Source organism: Channa argus, chromosome 6 (genome assembly GCF_033026475.1).
Source record: "Channa argus isolate prfri chromosome 6, Channa argus male v1.0, whole genome shotgun sequence".
NCBI lineage: Eukaryota > Metazoa > Chordata > Actinopteri > Anabantiformes > Channidae > Channa > Channa argus.
This window is the reverse complement of record NC_090202.1, coordinates 9,990,747-10,011,188: the sequence shown is the minus strand read 5'-3', so window position 1 is coordinate 10,011,188 and position 20,442 is coordinate 9,990,747. Positions and strand designations below refer to the sequence as shown.

The 20,442-nt window shown below is 41.9% G+C and overlaps 1 protein-coding gene across 2 annotated transcripts in view; it reads right to left on the bottom strand.

The window, feature by feature from the left end:
• npas1 (neuronal PAS domain protein 1) overlaps positions 1-19,607 on the bottom strand; it is a 36,830-nt gene extending 17,223 nt beyond the window's left edge. For both annotated transcript variants that reach the window (XM_067508480.1, XM_067508481.1), the window contains exons 1-3: positions 19,455-19,607; positions 8,797-8,964; positions 7,155-7,393 (exon numbers count right to left, since the gene is read on the bottom strand). In XM_067508480.1, the coding sequence (XP_067364581.1) occupies positions 7,155-7,393; positions 8,797-8,891 (334 nt within the window). In that variant the 5' untranslated portion in view covers positions 8,892-8,964; positions 19,455-19,607. The remainder of the gene's footprint in view (positions 1-7,154; positions 7,394-8,796; positions 8,965-19,454) is intronic.
• Positions 19,608-20,442: the final 835 nt, after the last annotated feature.

Below are 20,442 nucleotides of genomic sequence, written 5' to 3'. Positions count from 1 at the left end.
ATCTGGTGCTGGGACCCCTCAGCCTGGCCAGTCACTGGCTGTAGGGGGATGGGGAGCCCACCTCGGCCTGCCTGTCAGTCTCCCTCATAGGGCTGTGATGAAGCCGCAACTCTGGGGTGTGTGGAGGAAGCAACCCCCACCATGACCACATGAGTATGTATTGAAAAAGATACACACACTGTGATATTAGTTTGTTCATGCAGCAAGAATGAAAACTAGTACAAAGTGTGTGTGTGTGTGTTCTGCCACAGATCCCTGGAGAAGTGAAGGTGACAGTGGGCGATCAGTAGTGCTGAGTAGTGTCAGTGAGGCAAAGGAAACGTTGAATGTGACATGAGGCCAGGAGGGCTGACGGATGAGTCTTCACACTTACACACACACACACACACACACAGACACACACACGCTCCAAGTCCGGTGTTTTGGTTTCCTGGCCTCCCTATTGTACCCTGGCAGTCTTTAATAAATGGTCCTCTGTGTATTTGTGTGTATGTAAGTGTGTGCATGTGTGTGTGTGTGTGTGTGTGTGCACGACTGTGTGCACATGTGAAGAGAGAGTCTCACAGTGGTGTCGGTATCTTGCCCAGAGAACAAAGATCCCTCTGTAGTGGTGCTGTGAACCCCTGTGTGTGAGTGTGTGAGGGCCATCCATGATTCCTAAACATGATCACATCTGTAATATCTTGTCTAAATATCAATTTAGTGGGTGAAGATGTATAATTCATTGTTAAAATGTATAATTCACTGTTCATTACATTTGTTTTTTTTTCCATATTTTTGGTCATCGTTATTGCAGCATGAAAACAGCATAGGGATAAAACATATCAAGTAGGTGTTGAAAAACCCATAGAGCTGGCAGGTTATAAAAGGGGACTAACTGAAGTGTAAACGTCTACAAGCAAAATGTTGGTTTGACATAAAAAAAAGTACATCCATAATTTGTACAGCTTTGGTTACGCTGCTTATGGGATAAACTAGTCACTGATTTTTATTTTCGGATCTATGAATACGAGACACACTTTTCAACCATCACGTGTGACCTACCACACTTAACGTAGTTGTAAGTACAAACATTTGCCTTGTGCTGTCAGCAGTGTGAGAATATGACTCAAAATGCAGGCGGGAACTCTCATCGAAATGCATTGTGTGCATCTGTAAGTGCCGATGCATGTCCTTCCTCATAAAACATTTGCAAAGCCAATTTTACAAATAAAATCTCACACTGTTTACATCCGCGTCTGCTAGCTTGAAGTCCCCTCCCTGAAGTCTTCTGCATTGCTACTCTTCTTTGCATGTTAACGGCACCAACTGTTGATCAGTGGAATAAAATGCATATTGCATCTCCCCTGTGCTCCCCTGTGTGTCCTCATGCGCATGCATGATGCAAGCTAAACACAGACCAATGTTGCTTCAGTCTGATTAAAAAACGGTACTTTTTACCTGCGATCTGAGAGTAAAAATCTGACTTATTACCTGATTTCTTACACTTGGTTATTCATAACCATCTGTAAATAAACACTGGGAGACAAAGGGCCTGGAGTTTCCACTGTTTCAGACTGAACCATACGACATAATCTATCTCACACTGGAGCACATGTTGGCCTTTCACAGCTTGTTGAGGCAGAAAATGTTCCCGTTTAGAAGGAAAACTTAACTTTATTCACACATTGCCCACATTCAATACAGTACTGAGAAATACAGAATTGTACCCAGTTGGACAAAAACCTAATGAATTATACTAGTGACTACTGGGGGATTAACAGCCAGTGTTTTGGATGGTGCCAAGCGAATTAGATTTTCGGGATAAATTGTTGGCTTGTTTACACCCTGCACGATTGGCCTAATGACACTGATGACTCATTCCTCGCCCTGTCTGTCTGACGCTTTCAAATATTAGCAATTACCTTGGTTAGTAAAATGTGAGGACATTATCACAAAACCAAGCTGTAATAAGCGAGAAGGCTTCTCTAAAATGTTATATCTGAATATGTATTTATCTCCTGCGTACGTGCGGGTGAAATGTACCCGTCTGTGTACAGACCGGGTTGCAGAGCTGTGTGTGCACCTGAGATCTTTGATCGCTCCATTCTGCCACGCTCCCATTTCATTAGCTTCCCAGGACTCTGCTGCTGCAAGGTTTAATTTCATTGTGGGAATAGGAGGCAGAATGGGACGGGGCGCGATCGGACACGTTAATTATAGTCTGACTCGCAGGTCAATCCTCTGGGTCTCCCCAGCGCTCCATGAGAAGAAAGGATAGAAATTTCATTTGAATGATTTTCATTATACCTCCGTCTAATACATAATTTAGTCCCAGTTAAATCCACAAGTAATGGTTGAACACATACATATATGGACACACATTCAAACATCCTACGCACACTGACGTACACACACTGTGTTCGTTCCATCCTCAGAGTGTCAACCTTTTTAACCAGGTTAGGATGTAACCATAGGAACCAAACAGATAACAGATCTGGTGAACCTCTCTCTCTCTCAAGCTCCCGCTCTCTGTTTTCTTGTCCATATATCTCTCTCAAGTTTGGCTCCATCACCCTTTCAAAACAAGAGCCTGATCATCTGCCAAGTTGTTTACCACCGTCCAAATGTGACGTTTCGGCTGTTGGACAGACAGGGAGAGAAAGAGTGACCCTAATCGCAGCATCCTTCCCTAGTGCAATTATCTTCTCACTCTGACATCCCTCCTTCCCTCTACCTCTGTTCTATCTCTCTGCGTCTCCTCCTTCGCTCCTTTTGTGGTCGAACATAATTTGAGTGCAATTAACTTCCCTTAAAAGCCCCAGCTGCTTTAAACGCTGTGAATTAGATGGGAGGCAGACGCAGGGAGCACGCAAAGCGGTGGGGGAGACGGAGGCATTGAAACAACGGAGTGGAGAGAGAGAAAGAGAGGGAGAAGGAAATAGTGGAGGCGGAATGAAAGTCAATGTCACCAGTGCTGGAGAAGAGAGAGGTGTGTTTGACCTCACTAACAGAGACAGTAAAACACTTCAGCTGGCCCTGTTGCTGCCAGTGAGTTGTCATTGTACTGTACCTTGTAAAGGGCTGAGGGATTCTCCAGCTGCCATATTGCATCTGGTGATGTTGTATATGTCTGAGTTGCCAGAGAATGGAGAGAGAATTCATGCCACCAAATGTTTTACTTTAAATGTACATTTTACAAGAATTTATATTAAGTATTTGCTTAAATCTAAAATGCACAGTCTGTGGAAACATGGACTACAAAATACATTATTATAATTTTCACATTGGGGCTCTGAACAAAGGTTACTCTCAGTGATGATATATTGTATTCAACATTACTTAAATTATCAAAAGTACATGACAGCTTATCACTTAATACTAATATTAAAAGTTAAAGATAAAATAGACTGGTTTTATGAAGAGACTGGTTTTATAAAGTTACTCTTATAAAAGTTTGATTTACTGTATATAATATTTGACCAACTTAGCCAACTTAGGTCCACACTATTTACCTGGTACTTTTAGTTTAAATTGCAAATGAAATAATTAAAATCTTAACTAATCTGGCTAAAGTGTGCTGGTCTTCATCCTGTATGACCATCTGACAATTAATTTGGTTTTTTTTTTTTTTTTTAATGTTGCTGCTGGGTCCAGACTTTATAAATTAGTCAGGTACAGCGTTATCAAAACCAACAGTGAAAAGTGAAAAGAAGAAAAGGTTTTTAAAAAAGAAGCTACAAAATAAGGGTCGGGTAAAAAGAAACCAAAAATATCATTTATTGGGAGAATTTAAAAAAGAATATAGAAACACACAAAACTGTTTCCCAAAGCAAATTTTAGTCAATATTAAGTATTTCAAAATATGAAGGATTTCAAATAAAAGGTTTTACTCCTTGAATTGAGTGTGCAAATAGTTGCCTACACTTACATACACTGAATGGGAATGAACTTTAAGGGTCACACTTCTCCTCCCTTCAATCTTTCCTTTTCGCTTTCTCCTCCCTTCCATAATTTGTCTCTCTCCTCCATCTTTCCCCCCTCTCCTGCTCTCTCAATCTCTCTCTCCTCTCCCTCTTTCTCCCTGTGAAGGTCATGCAATTGATTTTCCTCTGTCTATTCATTTTTCAAGACTGGCTTTGAAACGTGGGAAGCAGACAAAAGCCACACCGGCCCCTCCTCTTCGCTACATCCCTCTCCTCTCCTCCACCCTCCACCTTCCTTCCTTGTCTGCTCACCCTCACCCATCCCAAAACCCACAGACAAGAGGGAGTATGGAGGAATGCAACCTCCCCCCACACCTCCTCTCTGCCGACACTCCATTCTCCTTCCTCCCCTCTTTCTCTCTTTATTCCCTCAACATTTTCCCTTCCCCTGCTCTCTGTCCTTCTCTCCCTTTGAGTTGGATCTCTGACCACATTCCACTAACGGAATCAAAGTCATGCATCACACTTAAAACCCCACCAATGCATTGTGGGTAGACTTGTTAAAACGGATGTCCAAATTAGCATCGCATATTCAGCTTCGGTCCCTCTGAGAATGTGACCTGCTTGTAAGAACTGCAACGATTTAACTAAATACTTAAGGTATCAGATGTGATTACATACCTAGAGGAGGACACCATCCACACCATCATTCTATTTCACAAGTGCCTCACCATTTTCCATGGCCTTCCCGCACCTGCAACAGGGTCCTATATATTTACAGTTGTGTGAGCAGAATATCTCACATCTGTCTTTCTACCAAATGTCCAGTACGTGCAGAGGACAGAACAGCTACCTGCACACATACTATACTAAAGAGCAGATATTTTGTATCAAGGCCGAAGGAAACGCCTGGACCACTGAGGCAAAACAATTCACTATGTGTAGAGCACAGTCAAGGCCACGCCGGCGTGTAAGTGTTCTACGGTATGGATATCACCCAGACACTCACATTGTGCAGTGCTGCATGGCTGATTAGATGTCGATGGATCCCAGAGGATTCTATACAAAAGTAGATTTTACTATAGCTTGGGTTTAGGACTCGGGATGTATATTATAGACTGTCAGATACTTTTGGTTTGGTTTGGTTGCTCAGATATGGCACAAAAAAAAAAAATCAAACCTCCGAATTTTCTTTCACACTCAATAGAGCACATAGCAGTGAATACAAAACACTCAAAAGTATCAAAAATTATTACTGGAAGCTTCATGAGATTCTTACGCTCAGTCTCAGTTCCATGGTATCTTATATTGGATTGACATAAAAAAAAAAAAAAAAAAACACTTGGTTTGAACATCCCTGGTATTTGTGGTGGCTTGCTAATATCAATAAATCAAATTATTGACTAATCTTACAGTTTAATATTGCTGATGTGATTAGTATTAGTCACACTTCTGTGTGTGTGTGTAAAAAGTCATTTCAAATGTCAGTGCTGGACAGCCACTGACACGTTTTTTTTTTTTACATATTCATTTCATATTTATGAAAAATAATTAAGGGGAAAATACCAGATGGAACAATACTGCCTCTACTTTGCGTCAGGTGGTTACTGGGCCTTTTTGCCACCGCTTACGATCACAGAGTTGCATCTCAGAGGGTATTATCCTGTTTATCACTTTTGCTTTTAATTGTGCTTTAACACGCGGTCCCTTGTCATTGGAAACATCATTGCTAGGTGACATGTAACAACTTTAGCGGTTTGTTCATGCTGGTTTCCGTTTCCCCTTTCCAACTTTCCTGATCACTGTGTGTAAAGTCAGTGTCCCTTCACATATGTTGAGTGTCAATACACTCCGGTGCCAAAAACATGCCCGAGTCAACATACAATATTTTAGTATTTAAATTATGACATGTCATCAGGAATTTGTGGTGACTATTGTGGTAAAGTGAGCCACACTCTGTATGCTTCCTCAAATTCAACAAGAGCAGACATGAACACACACACCCTTAATTGTACTGTTGCTGCTTCGTTTCCCCTCAGTAATAGTAGCAATTAGACAGGCTGTATAATTACACTGTCCTTGTTATATAGTTAATTTCTGTAATTACAAATCGCGCCAATAGTTTCCTCCCTCTTTGTGTATTTCTCTCTTTTTCATACACACACACACACACACACACACACAAACATAAGCATAAACTCATTCTCACACAAGCCTATAGGTGTTTGTATATGTACATGTATGTGAACTGGCTTGTGAAGGATCATGTGCTTGAGTCTGATAACTGGATTTTTGTTTTGTGGGGTGTCTCTGTGAGCAGGAGTCAGAGTATTGAAAACTGCTTTTGATTGAAAGAGAGATTCAGCAGTTTGTGTCCACTGGCAACATTAAAGCATTAGCACATTTATCTGTGCTGTATAATTGTCCTATAAGTTAAATGAAAGGAATCATCAGCTGAGAAAAAGGAAAATCACTTTGATTTACGTCAGCATGCTGCTATTGTTACACTTTACATTTGCGAACAGCTACAATAAACACAATCTGCACGTGACAAATCAATTAAAAGTCTAAAAGCTAACAAACTATGAAAACATTTCCAATCAGGAATGTAGCCGTGATTTTAAAAACTGAGGTAATGAGTTCATGTTTTCTCCACCCAAAGAAAAGGTCCTAATAGTTTAATGTTTCAGATTTATTATATTTCATGCAATTATTCACTAATGTGTTGACTTAATTACCCAACACAAATGTCAAAATGCTGTTTCCAGTCCTCTATAGGCTGCCAGAAATGATTATCTGCTGGGAGAATGACCATTTGAAACATGTCTTTGGCTAAAATTGATCAGTAAATCCAAAGAGCATCCTGGAATCAGCCCAGAAAATGTGCAGAATTTTTAACTCCCTTCGTTCACTAAAACCTCAAAAATACTTAGGAGAATTGAGGACGTGACCTCTGTGTTCTTAATGGTAGCTGTGATCATGTTGTCTGCTAACTTTGTGTTTTGATAGATAAGATGTGGTGGCCTGATTGGCCAAAAAGGATTGTCTTTCTTTCCACACTTGCACAGATATGTTCATTTCTGGATAGGCAGCTTACAGATAACACACATGTGGTGGCTTTTTAGAGTAAATTAACACAAATGGGCAAAAATGTGTGGAAATAACTTAAGGTAAATTTTTGTGTCTAAACACGCTTTTACGCATCATAGTATTTATTTTTTAATTTTTTAAGGGTTTCTGTTTGCTCACCTTTGCTGCAGTTGCTGTCTCCTTCCAGCAGAGGGCTCCAGGGCGGGTCACCCTGGCTGGCAAAGGTGCGCATGTGCAGGTAGCTAATAGTTAGTCGAATGACGGAGGCCTTGTCCAGTTGGCTGGTGATGGCCCCGGGCAGAGGGAGCATTTTAGCCAGCTCAAAGAACTCGAAATTCTCCTTTCCCCGCCTCGAACGAGCAGCATTGCGAGATTTCTCTTTACGCAGGTTCTGGAGACTGAAGGTTGGACAGGGTAGGCCGAATTTAGGATGTGATAGACGGGGGGAAGGGGGTTGGTGGTGTTGAAAATGGAAGTAAAATGGAAGAAACAGATAAATGCACAGAGGAGAGAAAAGAACAGAAGGGCAGAGAAAATAGTCTGAATCAGCACTGTGTAAGATGGTAGAAACTGGTAACGGGTTTCACATAATGGCCACTTACTGACCACCTGTTGATTGATTCATGCTTTGTATAAATGACCTGAGCATGAATCCAGAAAACTCATCTCATAAATACATATAATGGTAATGGCTCCTGCAATTCAAGTGAAACAATCTCCCTCCTGACCCATCTATTGCAGACTAGCCTAGTAATTACAGACAAACTCCCTTCTTCTATCTGGCAGAGCAGAGTCCTAATAATGCCATTTGCTCCAAAATCCATATGAGAACACACACACATACGTACACAATGCCTTGCTACCTATCTCTCACTTTCCCTCCCTCCAAACCCTCATTCCACCCTCTCTCTCATCTGGTCCCAGGCAAGTGAGCTGAAGCCGTGATTGAGGGATCAATAGGAGAGGGAGGGGCGGAGTGACAGAGGGGGGCCGGGGCTCAGGTAGCCTGTCTCTCTGATTGGGTATTGACTCTCCTCAATGGGGCCTGAGTGGTGGAATTATGTTGTCACAGCCACTTCACAATTTGTGTTGGTGCTGCGCTGGAATAAAGTGTGTGTGCCTGTGTGTGAATCTGTATGTGTGTGTGTGTGTGAAGGAGTGAAAGAAGAACAAGCCTTTCTCCCCCATGTCTGTGTTGTTGTTTCTCATCCTAAGAAAGACCACCAGTTGTGTGTGTGGCAAAGAAAGAAAAGAACAAAGCTGCACCAAGTATATGTACATGTTTATATCTTAATCAGTGACACAGCTGTTGTATTTCTCCCTGCAATTCTCTAATAAGTGAAAACAGTGTGTTTGTGTGTGTGTGTGTTGTGGACTCATGCTGCCAGCCTCTGTAACATCTCATTATTATACTGCCTCGACCCCAGCCACCGAGAACAATCAATACACACACATTGATTCTGCTTAGTTTTTATATCCGCTTCTAAATGACTGCCCATTAATAATTCCAGCCAAATTTACTTAATCTCCCACTAAGGGGGGGGGGGAGGGGGGATTCACGGCTCTGACAGGATTGGCAGGTGGGCAACAATACAGGTTATATGTAGCTCCGAGAAGACGTCTTCTGGATGTGTTTCATTGATAGGAAATTCTTCAGGCTGTCAGTGTGTGGAAGGGTGTTAATGTATGGATTTCACCTTGCAGAGATTAATTCATGGGCATGCACACAGGCTTATACAGTATCAGATACTGTGTGTGTGTGTGTGTGTGTGTGTATGTGTGTGTGTGTGGAGTTTCTCACCAGGGCAGGGTGGGAGGCTTGGCCAGTAGTCCTTGTAGGAAATCCCACTCCACACTCACGCACTTCCCCTCACTGACAAACGGCATGGTTGCCATCCTTCTCCCAATCACGTGCCGACGCCGCTGCTAACGAAGGCTCTGATTGGCTGAGGACGTGACAGACTCAGACCTGGAGATCCATGAGAGACAGCAGAGAAGGAAAAAGAGGAGGAAAAAGTCAGTGAATCATGTAGGGCCCATCATTCAACAATAATAGACATGAAATAGTGATGAACAACTCTTAGAGCATTTTGGGGAATGTTACATTTAACACGTTTTAGTGAGGCCTGTCATTTTTTAAATTAGCAAATGCATTTCTATAGTTTTTCACAGACTGATTTCTAAGCTGGAAGTGTGGAAGACTTTTTCTTTCAATAAAAAAAGGTGATATTTTTATTCCATTTGCAGTTTCCATTCATCCCTTTTCACATAGAATATAATTAATTTGCATTAAAATACTTGGATGTAAACCAATCTCACATCTTCTTACTTCATCTAGCTTAAAAAAATGGCATTTCTGAACGTGTTTGTCAAGACTGGAGGTTTACGGAAAGAGGAAAAGAACAAGGTTGAGAGGGAGCAATTGGGTAGCCTACACACTATGTACTTCCCCACCTAAAGGTCAGGTGCTGTTCCCAAGGTAAAAGACATCAGACAAAACACTGAGTCTCCTTTGAAGTCACAATTAAGCTGAAAATCACAGATCTCCAAATGTCTTCCCTCATTCTACTTCAAACTTGTCTGCAAACTGGAGTGTAAAGCAAATATCTCTAAAGACAAAACACATTCTGTCCACTGCCAATTCTCCCACATCTTTTGCCGCCTTCTGCCGGTTTCCAACACCACCCTCTTCCACCCTGTGTTAGAAGTTGCCAATATTCTTCCCTTTTCTCAAACAGAGCCCCGCTCCTCACCAGTCCCCCTCCCCCTCCCTCCTCTGTGTTGACATTTAAAGGGCTAGTGTGGCCCTGAGCATCGCGATGTCATGCCCTTGGGCCTGAGATGCCCTCCCTCTCTCTCTCTCTCTCTCTCTCTCTCTCTCTCTCTCTTTTCGCCTCTTACCCTCTAACTCGCTCTGTCTTTGACTCGGCTGGGTCAGCACAATCAAGTCAATAATGCTTGGCCGGGTCAGTAGAAAATGGAGTATATCTCAAATTTGAGCATGGCTATGCTGACCTTGGCTAAGCGGGGTCAGCAGAACTTGGGCAGGTTTAGCTGATATCATTTCATAAATCTTAGCTACAACCACCAACATTTAATTCATGCATGAAAACTTCTTGAACCAATTTCAAAGACAGTAGAGTCAATGAGGCATTTAACACAGACAGAACAGCTGTTGAAAAAGGATCGTCCACTTACCTTTAGTACTTTTATTCTGTATTTAGGCAGTAAAAGTAAACCACAATCCATTTTTATAATAATAATAATAATAATAATAATAATAATAATAATAATAATAATAATAATAATAATAATAATAATAATAATAATATGTTTATTTATATAGCACCTACCAAAAGCAGATGTTACCAAGTGCTTTCTGAATAATAAAAATAATACTTGTACGTGTATAATCCCTATGCACCCACATACATAAACACAATACATATCCTTATCAAATCAAGTAATACAAGCCTTGCGTCTGAGATGCCCTAATAGTACAAGCTGTGCCCCCTTTAGTCTTACACCTCGACTGCCGAAAGACCTCAGACTCCCTTCAGGTTGCTATGAGTGATGTAGTCTGGGGCCAGGCCATTAAGCGCTTTAAAAGGAACATGTCAGATCTTAAATTCAATTGTGTAGGAAACCGGTAGCCAGTGTAAAAGACTGAAAACAAAAAACGAGAGTAATATGATCTCGCTTTTTGTGAGTAATTTACTGTTTATCTGCTGCATTTTGTACAGTTTGCGGTTTTTGTTTTATGCCTTTTAGGAGAACGTAACATTGATCTAAACGCTAGGAAATGAGCGTGTGTGTGATGGTTTTAGTGTCTCTACAGCTCACATTTAAATAGATTTTGGTGACATTTTGAGAACATGAAAAAGAAGACATTGTTAATGTGGAGCTTTGAAATCCATCAGACCATTTACTCTTTGAGGAACAGTATAAGACCATTCACAAACAAACCCACACAGTCATAGACTCTCATAATCAGAATAATGTGATCAACAGTATCAAAGCCCGGCGGTCAGGTCAACCGAGATTAAAACTGAGCATTCATCTTAATCAGCAGTCCTAAAGGCCTTAGATAGACCTGCTTTCTATCAACCCGCACACATACACAATGGCAGCATAATTGGCATTATTGTTCAGAAACTTCCTTTTCCACAACATAAACAGAAGCCAAACTGAGATCACAGCAAAGAAAACAGCAACTGTGACACAAATGACAAAGAATGTAGATGGCAGTAATTATCTACAAGCTCAAAATGTTTTAGTTTTTTTTAACCACTTGTGATATTGATTAAAAGCTACTACTGAAATGTTTTGACCAGTCTTACATATTATTACATCTTGCATACACATAATAATAATGTTTCGTGACATGCACAACTAAACCTCCATTTTGCGTACGGAAATGCATAGTTAAAATCCTTTAAATCCAGAGTTAAGGAAATACACAGGCTCAGTGGTATAGTGCTCTTTAAAACCTGACTGAACTTTCCCAAACACTTAAAAACAGTCTTTCACAGATCTTCCACAGATCAAAGGCAATGCAAGTTGGATGGTGGCAGCTCAAGATAATCAGGGACACAACCAGAAGACAATGACAGGTTTAGTACATAGAACAACCAGTGAGGAATGACACTTTGCAAAGAACTTTAGGACTTTATCTACAGGAGTAGGTGAGAGCTTGAGATGTTATATGGAATCTTGGTGTGAAGTGACATGTGACATGTTAAGAGGATTCACACAAAATCATAGAGTACAGGTTAATGAAACAAGCAGGGGTATCTCATGGACAGTTTATAAGCTAAACGATTTTTGTTGTAGGTAAGAAAAATTGTGGCCTTTAGATGGTTAGATGATACTAAAGCGACTGTGTACTGTGAATAATACTGGTTTTTACCAAATAAAAAATGTTACCATTTAAATGCTGCCCAAAGGTACTAAATATACAATAACCGGCTTCTTGAAACTTTTATTACACACATCTGTAGCTGATCAGTCTATATATTCATGTTTTATACCTACTGGTGGCACTAGTGCAAAGTTATGAGATTACCAACCTGAAATCACTCATCTTCTGGGGACCATGAATGTCTGTATACAATTCCATGGCTACCTGCCCACTGAGTTACGGAGATATTTCCTTCTGGAATTGAATGTTTGACTCAGCATCAAAGTAACGTTACCTCTCTATGGCCATGTCACTGGGAACTAACAGCCAAGTAGTGTTGAGGGATATCAACTTAATTTTTTATGACAGTAAGCTGTAAAGTTTACATTGATAAGGATAAATGAAATGTTCACTTATCGAATTCGATCAATTTGGTTGACCATTCAGCTTTAGGATTAGCTTCTTCACACGGCACTTACATCGACAGAATATTTTGTCCAGGGCTTAAGGTGTAAGGCTGGGGCTTCGTTCAGCTATAGGAAACCTATATCATTTCTCCTCAAGCTTCCAGGCTACAGTAAAACATTGACAGTCCTCTTTTCATGGAGTCTGCTGAAGAGGAGACAGGGTCGAGCCGAGGGCAGTGCACCTCTGTCTAACAACTTCACCTTTGTCACCTTCTCTATCTCACCTGGATAAATGCACTACATGCCAAATTAGTCTGTGTACAGTGGGATGGAGAGATCAAAAGGAGACGCAGGCAGGAAGATATTTATTCTCAAATTTTCACTGCCTCACAAACATGCACATGCACGTCCTTTTCCCTTCCATACTTGTAGGTTTATCTCTTAATTGACCCAATCTGTGATTATCTAATCTCTGTCTCCATCTTTTTGTCTCAGTCTATCTCTCCATCTCGCTCCCTCTATCTGGCCAGACACAGGGGCGTAATGGACAGGGGCCTCCACAGTAATTATTCAATCAGCCTCATAACCTTGTCGCAGGTTGAGCGGCCCATTAATGCACTCACCCAAATGGACCCCGCCACTTTGACTGCTAATGCTCCAGCTAGCTAGCAGCACAACAGGCTGAATGTCACAAGTGTCATCTAGACAGAGAGTGTGAAACAATCTGCTCAACAGAATGGACTCGACTTGTTCTGTAATGGCACACTGGGAAATCAATGAAAAGGGAGAGTGTTACTTCGGAGAGCTCGGAGGATAAAAATATGCCACGCCCACAGCTGTGGAGCTCAACCTGTATCATTTGTGACCGCAGGCGTTCGCAATGTGTTGCTGCAGCGTTACATATTCAAAAGTGTTGTGGATGCGCGTGTGTGCACATAAGTGTGTGTTTGAGACCCCTGCCCTTATAAAGCCATGCTCTTTTGGCATGGTCTCAACAGCAACAGGGAGGGCACTGCGGCGAGCGTTCACAGCCGGTGTTTGCTGTGCATTTTTCTCTCGCTGCTCGCTTGGCTCCCGCTCTGTTTATCTTCAGCAGGGACGTCTAATTAGGGCTCCAGCTGTCAGAGGTTCGTTAGCATGCCCCTCCTCTGCCCGAGACGCCCCTACCCACAGGGAGTCAGGGGCATCAGGCAAATGAACACATTTAAGTCAAACAGCACGGAGACAGACAATAGCCCCACTGCCATGCCACCAGCTCCCCTAGGTAGAGACATGGTTGTTTTATGCCTCATCTCTCCAGCCCCTGGGGCCCAATACAGAGCCTGGCCAAGACTGTGAATGTGGAGGCAGAGGAGCTCTCACAGCCCACTGGAGACAACATGCACATCCTGATCATGCAAAGGTGAAGACAAGGACCAAAGCCTATATAATGCAAAGATCAGTTCCAGTTCGAAGGACTTTTATCCTTTTTGTTGAATTCTGAAGAATTAAAATCTATGTTTATCTATGTAATTTTAATACAGAAAATAAAACAAATAAGGTTAATGTGTATATGTGTCTGTATATGTATGTCTTCGCTTCCATAGAAGTTGACAATTAGGGGGCATCTCGATGGCCCTGTACAGTGATTGTTATGTCCCTTGGGCCCGTTTCTTCAAAATTTTAATATGCAAGCTGCAATTTTAGATAATTTCTTTTCCTCTTAGTTTGACACATTTCACTCATCAACACAAACGCAACACGCAAAAGACTTACAACCCATAGATCAGCGTGCAAGAGACTTGTGGAGCTTGCAAATGTATCTGCTGTTTTCAAGTGGGAGCCGTTTTTTTTAATTTGATGCTGTCACTGTTTAAGATATGTCTGTAAGCAGAGCTTGAAGTTTTCTTTTTTTTTTTGAGGAATGGGATCCTGGTTTAGGGTATGGTCAAGTGTATAAAGGCAAAGCAATTTATCATGAACATGTACAATACAAAAAGGCTGTCATTGTGGTGATGGACGTGTTTTCCCTAAAAGCAAAACTTTTTATAAGATCAATTTAGCGCTGTAACTCAAATAAAATCTTATTAATAACAGTTTTTCTCAACTCCCCACCCATCTTTAATTATCTCTGCCTCTAGGTGAACGTGGTGCACACATACAACAGAGATGTAAGATATTCCTGTGAATAATATTTTATCAAAAAGTGAATGTTCAATATCATGGAAGATGTAAAAAACATAGTTAGAAATAACATGAACAGAATATTTGATGTAGCTAGTTTTCTATCTCGCCTTTCATGTTGTTGAGTAGTTGTAAATGAGTGTCTGGAGTGTCCGGGGAGATGAAGTTTGGTATTCTGGTTGGAGGGCTGAAAACTACTTATCATGCATTACGGTCCTGGTTGGACCTCAGGATTTGGAAGTCAAAACACTTTTTAATGTACAATTTTTCAGCCGCTGATCAATCGACAGCTGCTGGACATGAAGATCTCTCTCCAATCTCTCTCAGTATTCCATATTCTCACTCGCTCGGCATTCTGCTTCCGTATCGGAGCGCCGGCTGCGGTTGACCTTGACGACTCTGGATCACTCCCAACCCAAGGTTCTCACCAAACCTCATGGGCCTTGGCCTCACCCTTCCCTCCTCTCTCTCTCCCCCCACCCCCTTTGCCTGTCCCATCCTCCCCCCCCCCCCCCCCCCCCCCCCTTCCGCTATACGTACACACCCATCTCCCCAAACCCCCTGTTTGCTCCTCCTCATCCCTGCCTGGGTCATTAATTATCTAATGGAATCAATACAGCGTTAGATTGGACCACAGTGACCCCACCCGCCCTCAGGTATCTCTGCGATGATGAGCAGCAAGAGGATGGGCTTAGGAGGGGTGTAAAGTAATGATGATAACGGCCTGTATGAACGAACCAGCACCGTGTAGTCACAGTGTGGACGGCCCCTAAACTGGAAGAATAGCGAATAAAGAGATCAGCAATAAATAAATGATTAGAGAGGGGGAGAAGGGGGGATGGAGAGACCATAAGTAGAGGTGGAGGGAGGCAAATCAGACAGTACGAGGGGGAGAGAAATGATGGATGGATGAGGACAGATAAAAAAGAGAGAAAGAGATTTGTTAATGTTCACCCTTGGTAATCAATATCTTTCTCCTTCTCCTCTTTTATTACAGAGAGCTTTGGTGAGCTTGCTTTGATGTCCACTCCTCACGGGCGTGGAGCTACGCAGAATCCAATCCATGCCTGTCATAATTACCATCTATCTCGGCCTGAGTATACACAAAAGAAATGCTCCACTTCACCTGCACTGTATTAAATATGAAGTTGGAAGAGTCAGTGCACAGAATCCCATTTATTTACAGTATTTACTAGAAACATGATCAATCCTTGAGAATTGTTCTCTTGGGATTTATTTCGAATAAACCTTGCTCATTGTTGAAAGTAATAAAAAAGATTTAAGCAGCACAACAAGTATGATAACTTACATTAACTTACATACATCTACAAACTTACATTTTGAGCACAATGTGTAAAGGACTAACATGATGAAAACTTAATTTTATCACTTCCTAAGCAAGACCACAATACACAATTATGATAAGATACAACTTATATGATTGTTTTCAAATTGTGTCATTTTAAATAATTTTACCCCATTTCAAAGAAACTCCAGGACGTTCAGGTATTATTTTATTCTATTAGTATAAGCAATGTGAGCACATGGTTCACCAGAGGTATAAATACAACACATCTTAAAGAGAAGGGAACAGCAATAAAATGGAAATTCGTTAAGGAAAAATGCACAGTCCATCAAGAAGTTAACTATCCCTGACCCTTCTGACATGTACACTTAAAAGAGAAATGCCTGGGTCCATAAAACAGCACAAGTCAAAACACTGGCTTCAATCTATTCTGGGGTTAAATACCCCGACCTCGATGTAAGGCAACACTAAAGGAACACGAAGTGTGTTATTTTGAGGTCTCTTCATATACACAGTTTCAGATGTCCCCAAATTTATAGACGTTATGATGAACAACCAGTAAAAGGTAGAAAGAAGACGGAAACTTCTCCCTCTGACTGCGGACAAGTCAGCTAAGTGGATGCAGCTCTCTATAAGGCTGAAGATGGTAAATCCACTCCCACAGGCAAAGACCACATCAGTTCTGACCTCCAAATATCCATAGGCCAAAGAACAGCACACGGGGTCACTCACACTCTCTAACACACACACACACCAGTGTGTCTGCTGCACAACAGGACTTGACAGCACACTCACATTGTGCACACCAACATAGAGTCCACATGCTAATACTACTACATCAATTAGCATGGTGCAAATGTCAGAGTTCAGAGCAGTTTCACACTCTTGATAAGAGTTGCAAAAGTTGTGTAGGTGTCTTGCAGCAGACTTGGGAAACCAGGATACCCACTGGCCTCATGTCAGATTCCCACACAATGCTCGGAACACTTTGTTTGAATGTTACCAGATATATTGTTAACGTATGTAACTTTAGCTTCATGCTATGGCATAAATTAAAGCATGACCAAAAAAGACATGAAATGAGTGTGAGTGTAGGTGTCTATACATTGTGTGCATGTCACACAATGTGATTGCATGCGTGAGCGTGCCCGCACACACTGGCGGTGGATCCCTTCAGGCCAGCGTGTGAATGACAGCAGGGGTTATGTAAGGAGCCACAGCGGGGCCGGAGTGGACAGTCCGACCGGAGATCAGGTCAGCAGAGTGTGACACTAAACACATCTCCCTGACACCGCGCTGACACCCTCTGTCACAGACCCACACACTGTCTGTCAATGCTCGTCACACACACACACACACACACACACACACACACACACACACACACTCTCATGCACACGCACAGTGAGAGCAAGAAGGGTGTGAGCGGCTGTCTGTCAACACACCCGACACTGACCACCTTAGAGTGAGTGTAAGAAAGCAACAGAGAGAGACAAAAATATCAAGAGTGGAATATAAAGAAGAAGGGAGGGAGAGGTGAGATGTCTGTCTACCTGAGGACTTGTCAACGAGTCACAAAAAGTGACTGTTGGGTTCTTTCTGCCAACAAAGATTTCATAAAAATTCAGAAATTAAGCGACATATGAAAGTTGACGCAGTTTTTCTTTCTGTTTGCCTTGCTCACATGGTAGGTGGGAATTTATAACTAAATCCAGTTGTTCTTCTTTGATTGTTAATCATTTGTACTACTGGCAAAAAAAAAAAATATTAATCTTCAAAAACTTCAATCTTCAACTTTGATCTTTGATGTGCCAAAAAAGTAAAGTGACACCCCCAGGGTCACAACTACCGTTTTCCATCACATTTCCTTCTGTCTTTGAACTGGACACTTTGTTGCTACCATTTTCATTTTCACAAAGTCAGTGTCTGTCACACAGTCGTCTGTTCGCAATAAACCACAACTCCTTAAATCCCCGGAAGAAACTTGCTTCTGGGTTTAATAAAAAAGGCTCGAAGGTAGGTCACGACCAAAACGTCCTGCACATGCAAGAGCTGAAACGGATTCAGAGGCTTAGTGGCTCACTGGGCCGGGGTATAAACTGTACCATGCAATGCAGACAGGGTAGAAATATTCATTGCATAAAAACTGAGAAGAATAGAAAAAAATATATCTCTGGTATCAAACTGCTTGAATTCATGACACCATCTGTTTTCACTAAAAGTAATATTTTGACACCTCATCCTAACACCTGAAAGAGTGACTCTACACTGCAGGCAGTTATTTGTTTTAAATTTATCTGAGGCACCTGCAACTTCAGCAGGTGTGTGTGCAAATGATGCTGTTCCCTGTGTATGAAGCACAGCACAATTTGTAGAGATATTTAACACACACAAAACGTTGACTTTGGACTGATGCGCGGGGAAAGTATGTGAAATAAACACTCAGCGCAAACATCTACACATGGACAGATGCAGATGAATAAACACACACAGGGATTCTTGCAGGAAATCCTAAAAAATACACACAGTATGTTCAAACTTGCACACATGGACACACATTTCTCCCTTTATGAACAAACAGTTCAACTATCGTGTTGAGTTTTACTTCAAGTTGCAAGCCTCCAAAAAAAATTACTGCAAAAAACGAACAGAGTAGAAACCTAAAAATCACTATATGATGGTTTGATGTTGTTATTTACTTTACAGCAGCAGCGAACATTTTGCGTTCGTCACAGTCATTCTGCCAATTTGGACCACCTGCTGCAAACACCCTGAAGGCAGCGAACGTTACTAAGCCAGTAAACTGTGACCAATTCTGCCTCTGCAGGTGGAGACGGACATGCAGCCGTTTACTCTCTGCATCTGTATCTCAAACTCCAGCAGACAAATTTTTATCAGAAAGTGGTGGGCAATTATTAGTGAAGGCACACAGAACATAAACACACATAATTGTTTGGCTTATCTGACATTTTGCAGTCAGGTAAACTAAATTGATGAAATGAACAAAGCAGTTTGTGTAAAAAGCAGTAATGGTGCCTCCAAGGGAGAGCAAACATTTAGTCTAATTATCTAATCAAATGAAACACGTCAATATTCATCTATAGGAAATTATAAATCCACACTTTTATGCAAAAGTATGCACATTTATCTATCAAGTGGATTTTCAAAACTGTCACACACTAAAAAGAGACCATTTAAAAATCTTCACTCTTCCATATTTTATCATTTATTGTTTAAGCGAAAATATGTTTGACTATAATTGTAAATGTACTAATTTAGTAAAAATAAATGTACTGAAGGTTTCTGCTCCGTCCTAAATGAGACACGGCAAAAAGTTTTCACCACTAAATTCACTAAATGCTTATATTTGATCTCAAGGAAAGAGACTAAGTACTTTAGGTATGGTTTAAACAAAATACAACACAATGTTTTAGACAATGCATTTTTATCTTGTTAAAATCTAAATTTAGAATCGTATCGGAAATTATTTTACACCGACAGCAAAAAATTTGACTCAAGGTGACAATTTAAGCCTACATGGTTGTCCAGTGAGTCCAGTATATGTGTGTGTTTGTGTGAGTATGTGTGTGTGTGTGTGACAAGATCAAGTAAGTGAGGGAGAAAGTGTGTGTACACTCATGCATGTGTGCAATCATAAGTTGTTGGATCCATTATCTACTCACCTGACAGGCATTTCCAGCGTTCAGTCTGCTGCTGTTGATCTGATCCACTTTGACTCTCTCTTCCTCCTCTTCCTCCTCCTCTTCTTCTTCTCCTTCTCTTCAGTGCCCCTGATCTGCCCTGGCCGTGCCCCCCCACCGCCACCAACGCCTCCCCCACCACCACCACCACCACTTCGAGCTTAAACACAGCAAACAAACAGTGCGTGTGTGAGCCAAGGGGGCTGGGACAGGGGCAGCGTCAATCCCCTCACTTTCACAAAAGCCTTGGCCGCGCAGCCGGACACATCGTGGACTCCCGTTGCAAGAGTGTCCATGAAAGAGAGGGAGAGAGAGAGAGAGCCTGTGTGTGTGTTTGTGTGTGTGCGTGTGTGTGAGTGTGTGTGTGAGTGGAGCTAGCTGATGTAGCTCTCCTTGGCTCTCAGACTCACTTCACTAACACTCTGCTCCGCTGCCTCTTGGAGATGGACTCGGATTAGGACACAGCTAGTATGAGAATCTCTTTCTCGCTCGCTCACTCTCTCTGTCTCTCTCTCTCTCTCTTCAGCCGGCATGCTCCCTCCCACCCTTCCTCTCTCCCGCACACTCATTCACTCTCCTCGCTGAGCTTCTTTCTTTTCATTTCCTCTTGGGAAAGCCGTGCACACCAGTTGTCTCTGGCTTCAGCTGCTCTCTCTCGCTCTCTCTCCCAGTCACTAGTAAATATAAAAAGCATGCTTGTACAGCCCCTCGCCTCAGTCTCTCTCTGGCTCTCCCTCCCTACCTCCCTGTGTCTCATGCTTTCGTTTACCCCCACCTCCCTTTGCCCCCCCTCACTTTCTTTCTCACTGTCAAAGCTGCCTTTCAAATGCTGATTAGCAGCCAGAGTAAGAAAAAGAGAGAGAGAAGGAGAGAGAGGGAGAGAGGATGACTGAAACAAGTGGGAGATTCCATCACATCCAAACGTATTGTAAACTGTGATTCCCCCTCCCGTACCAACACCAGACACACA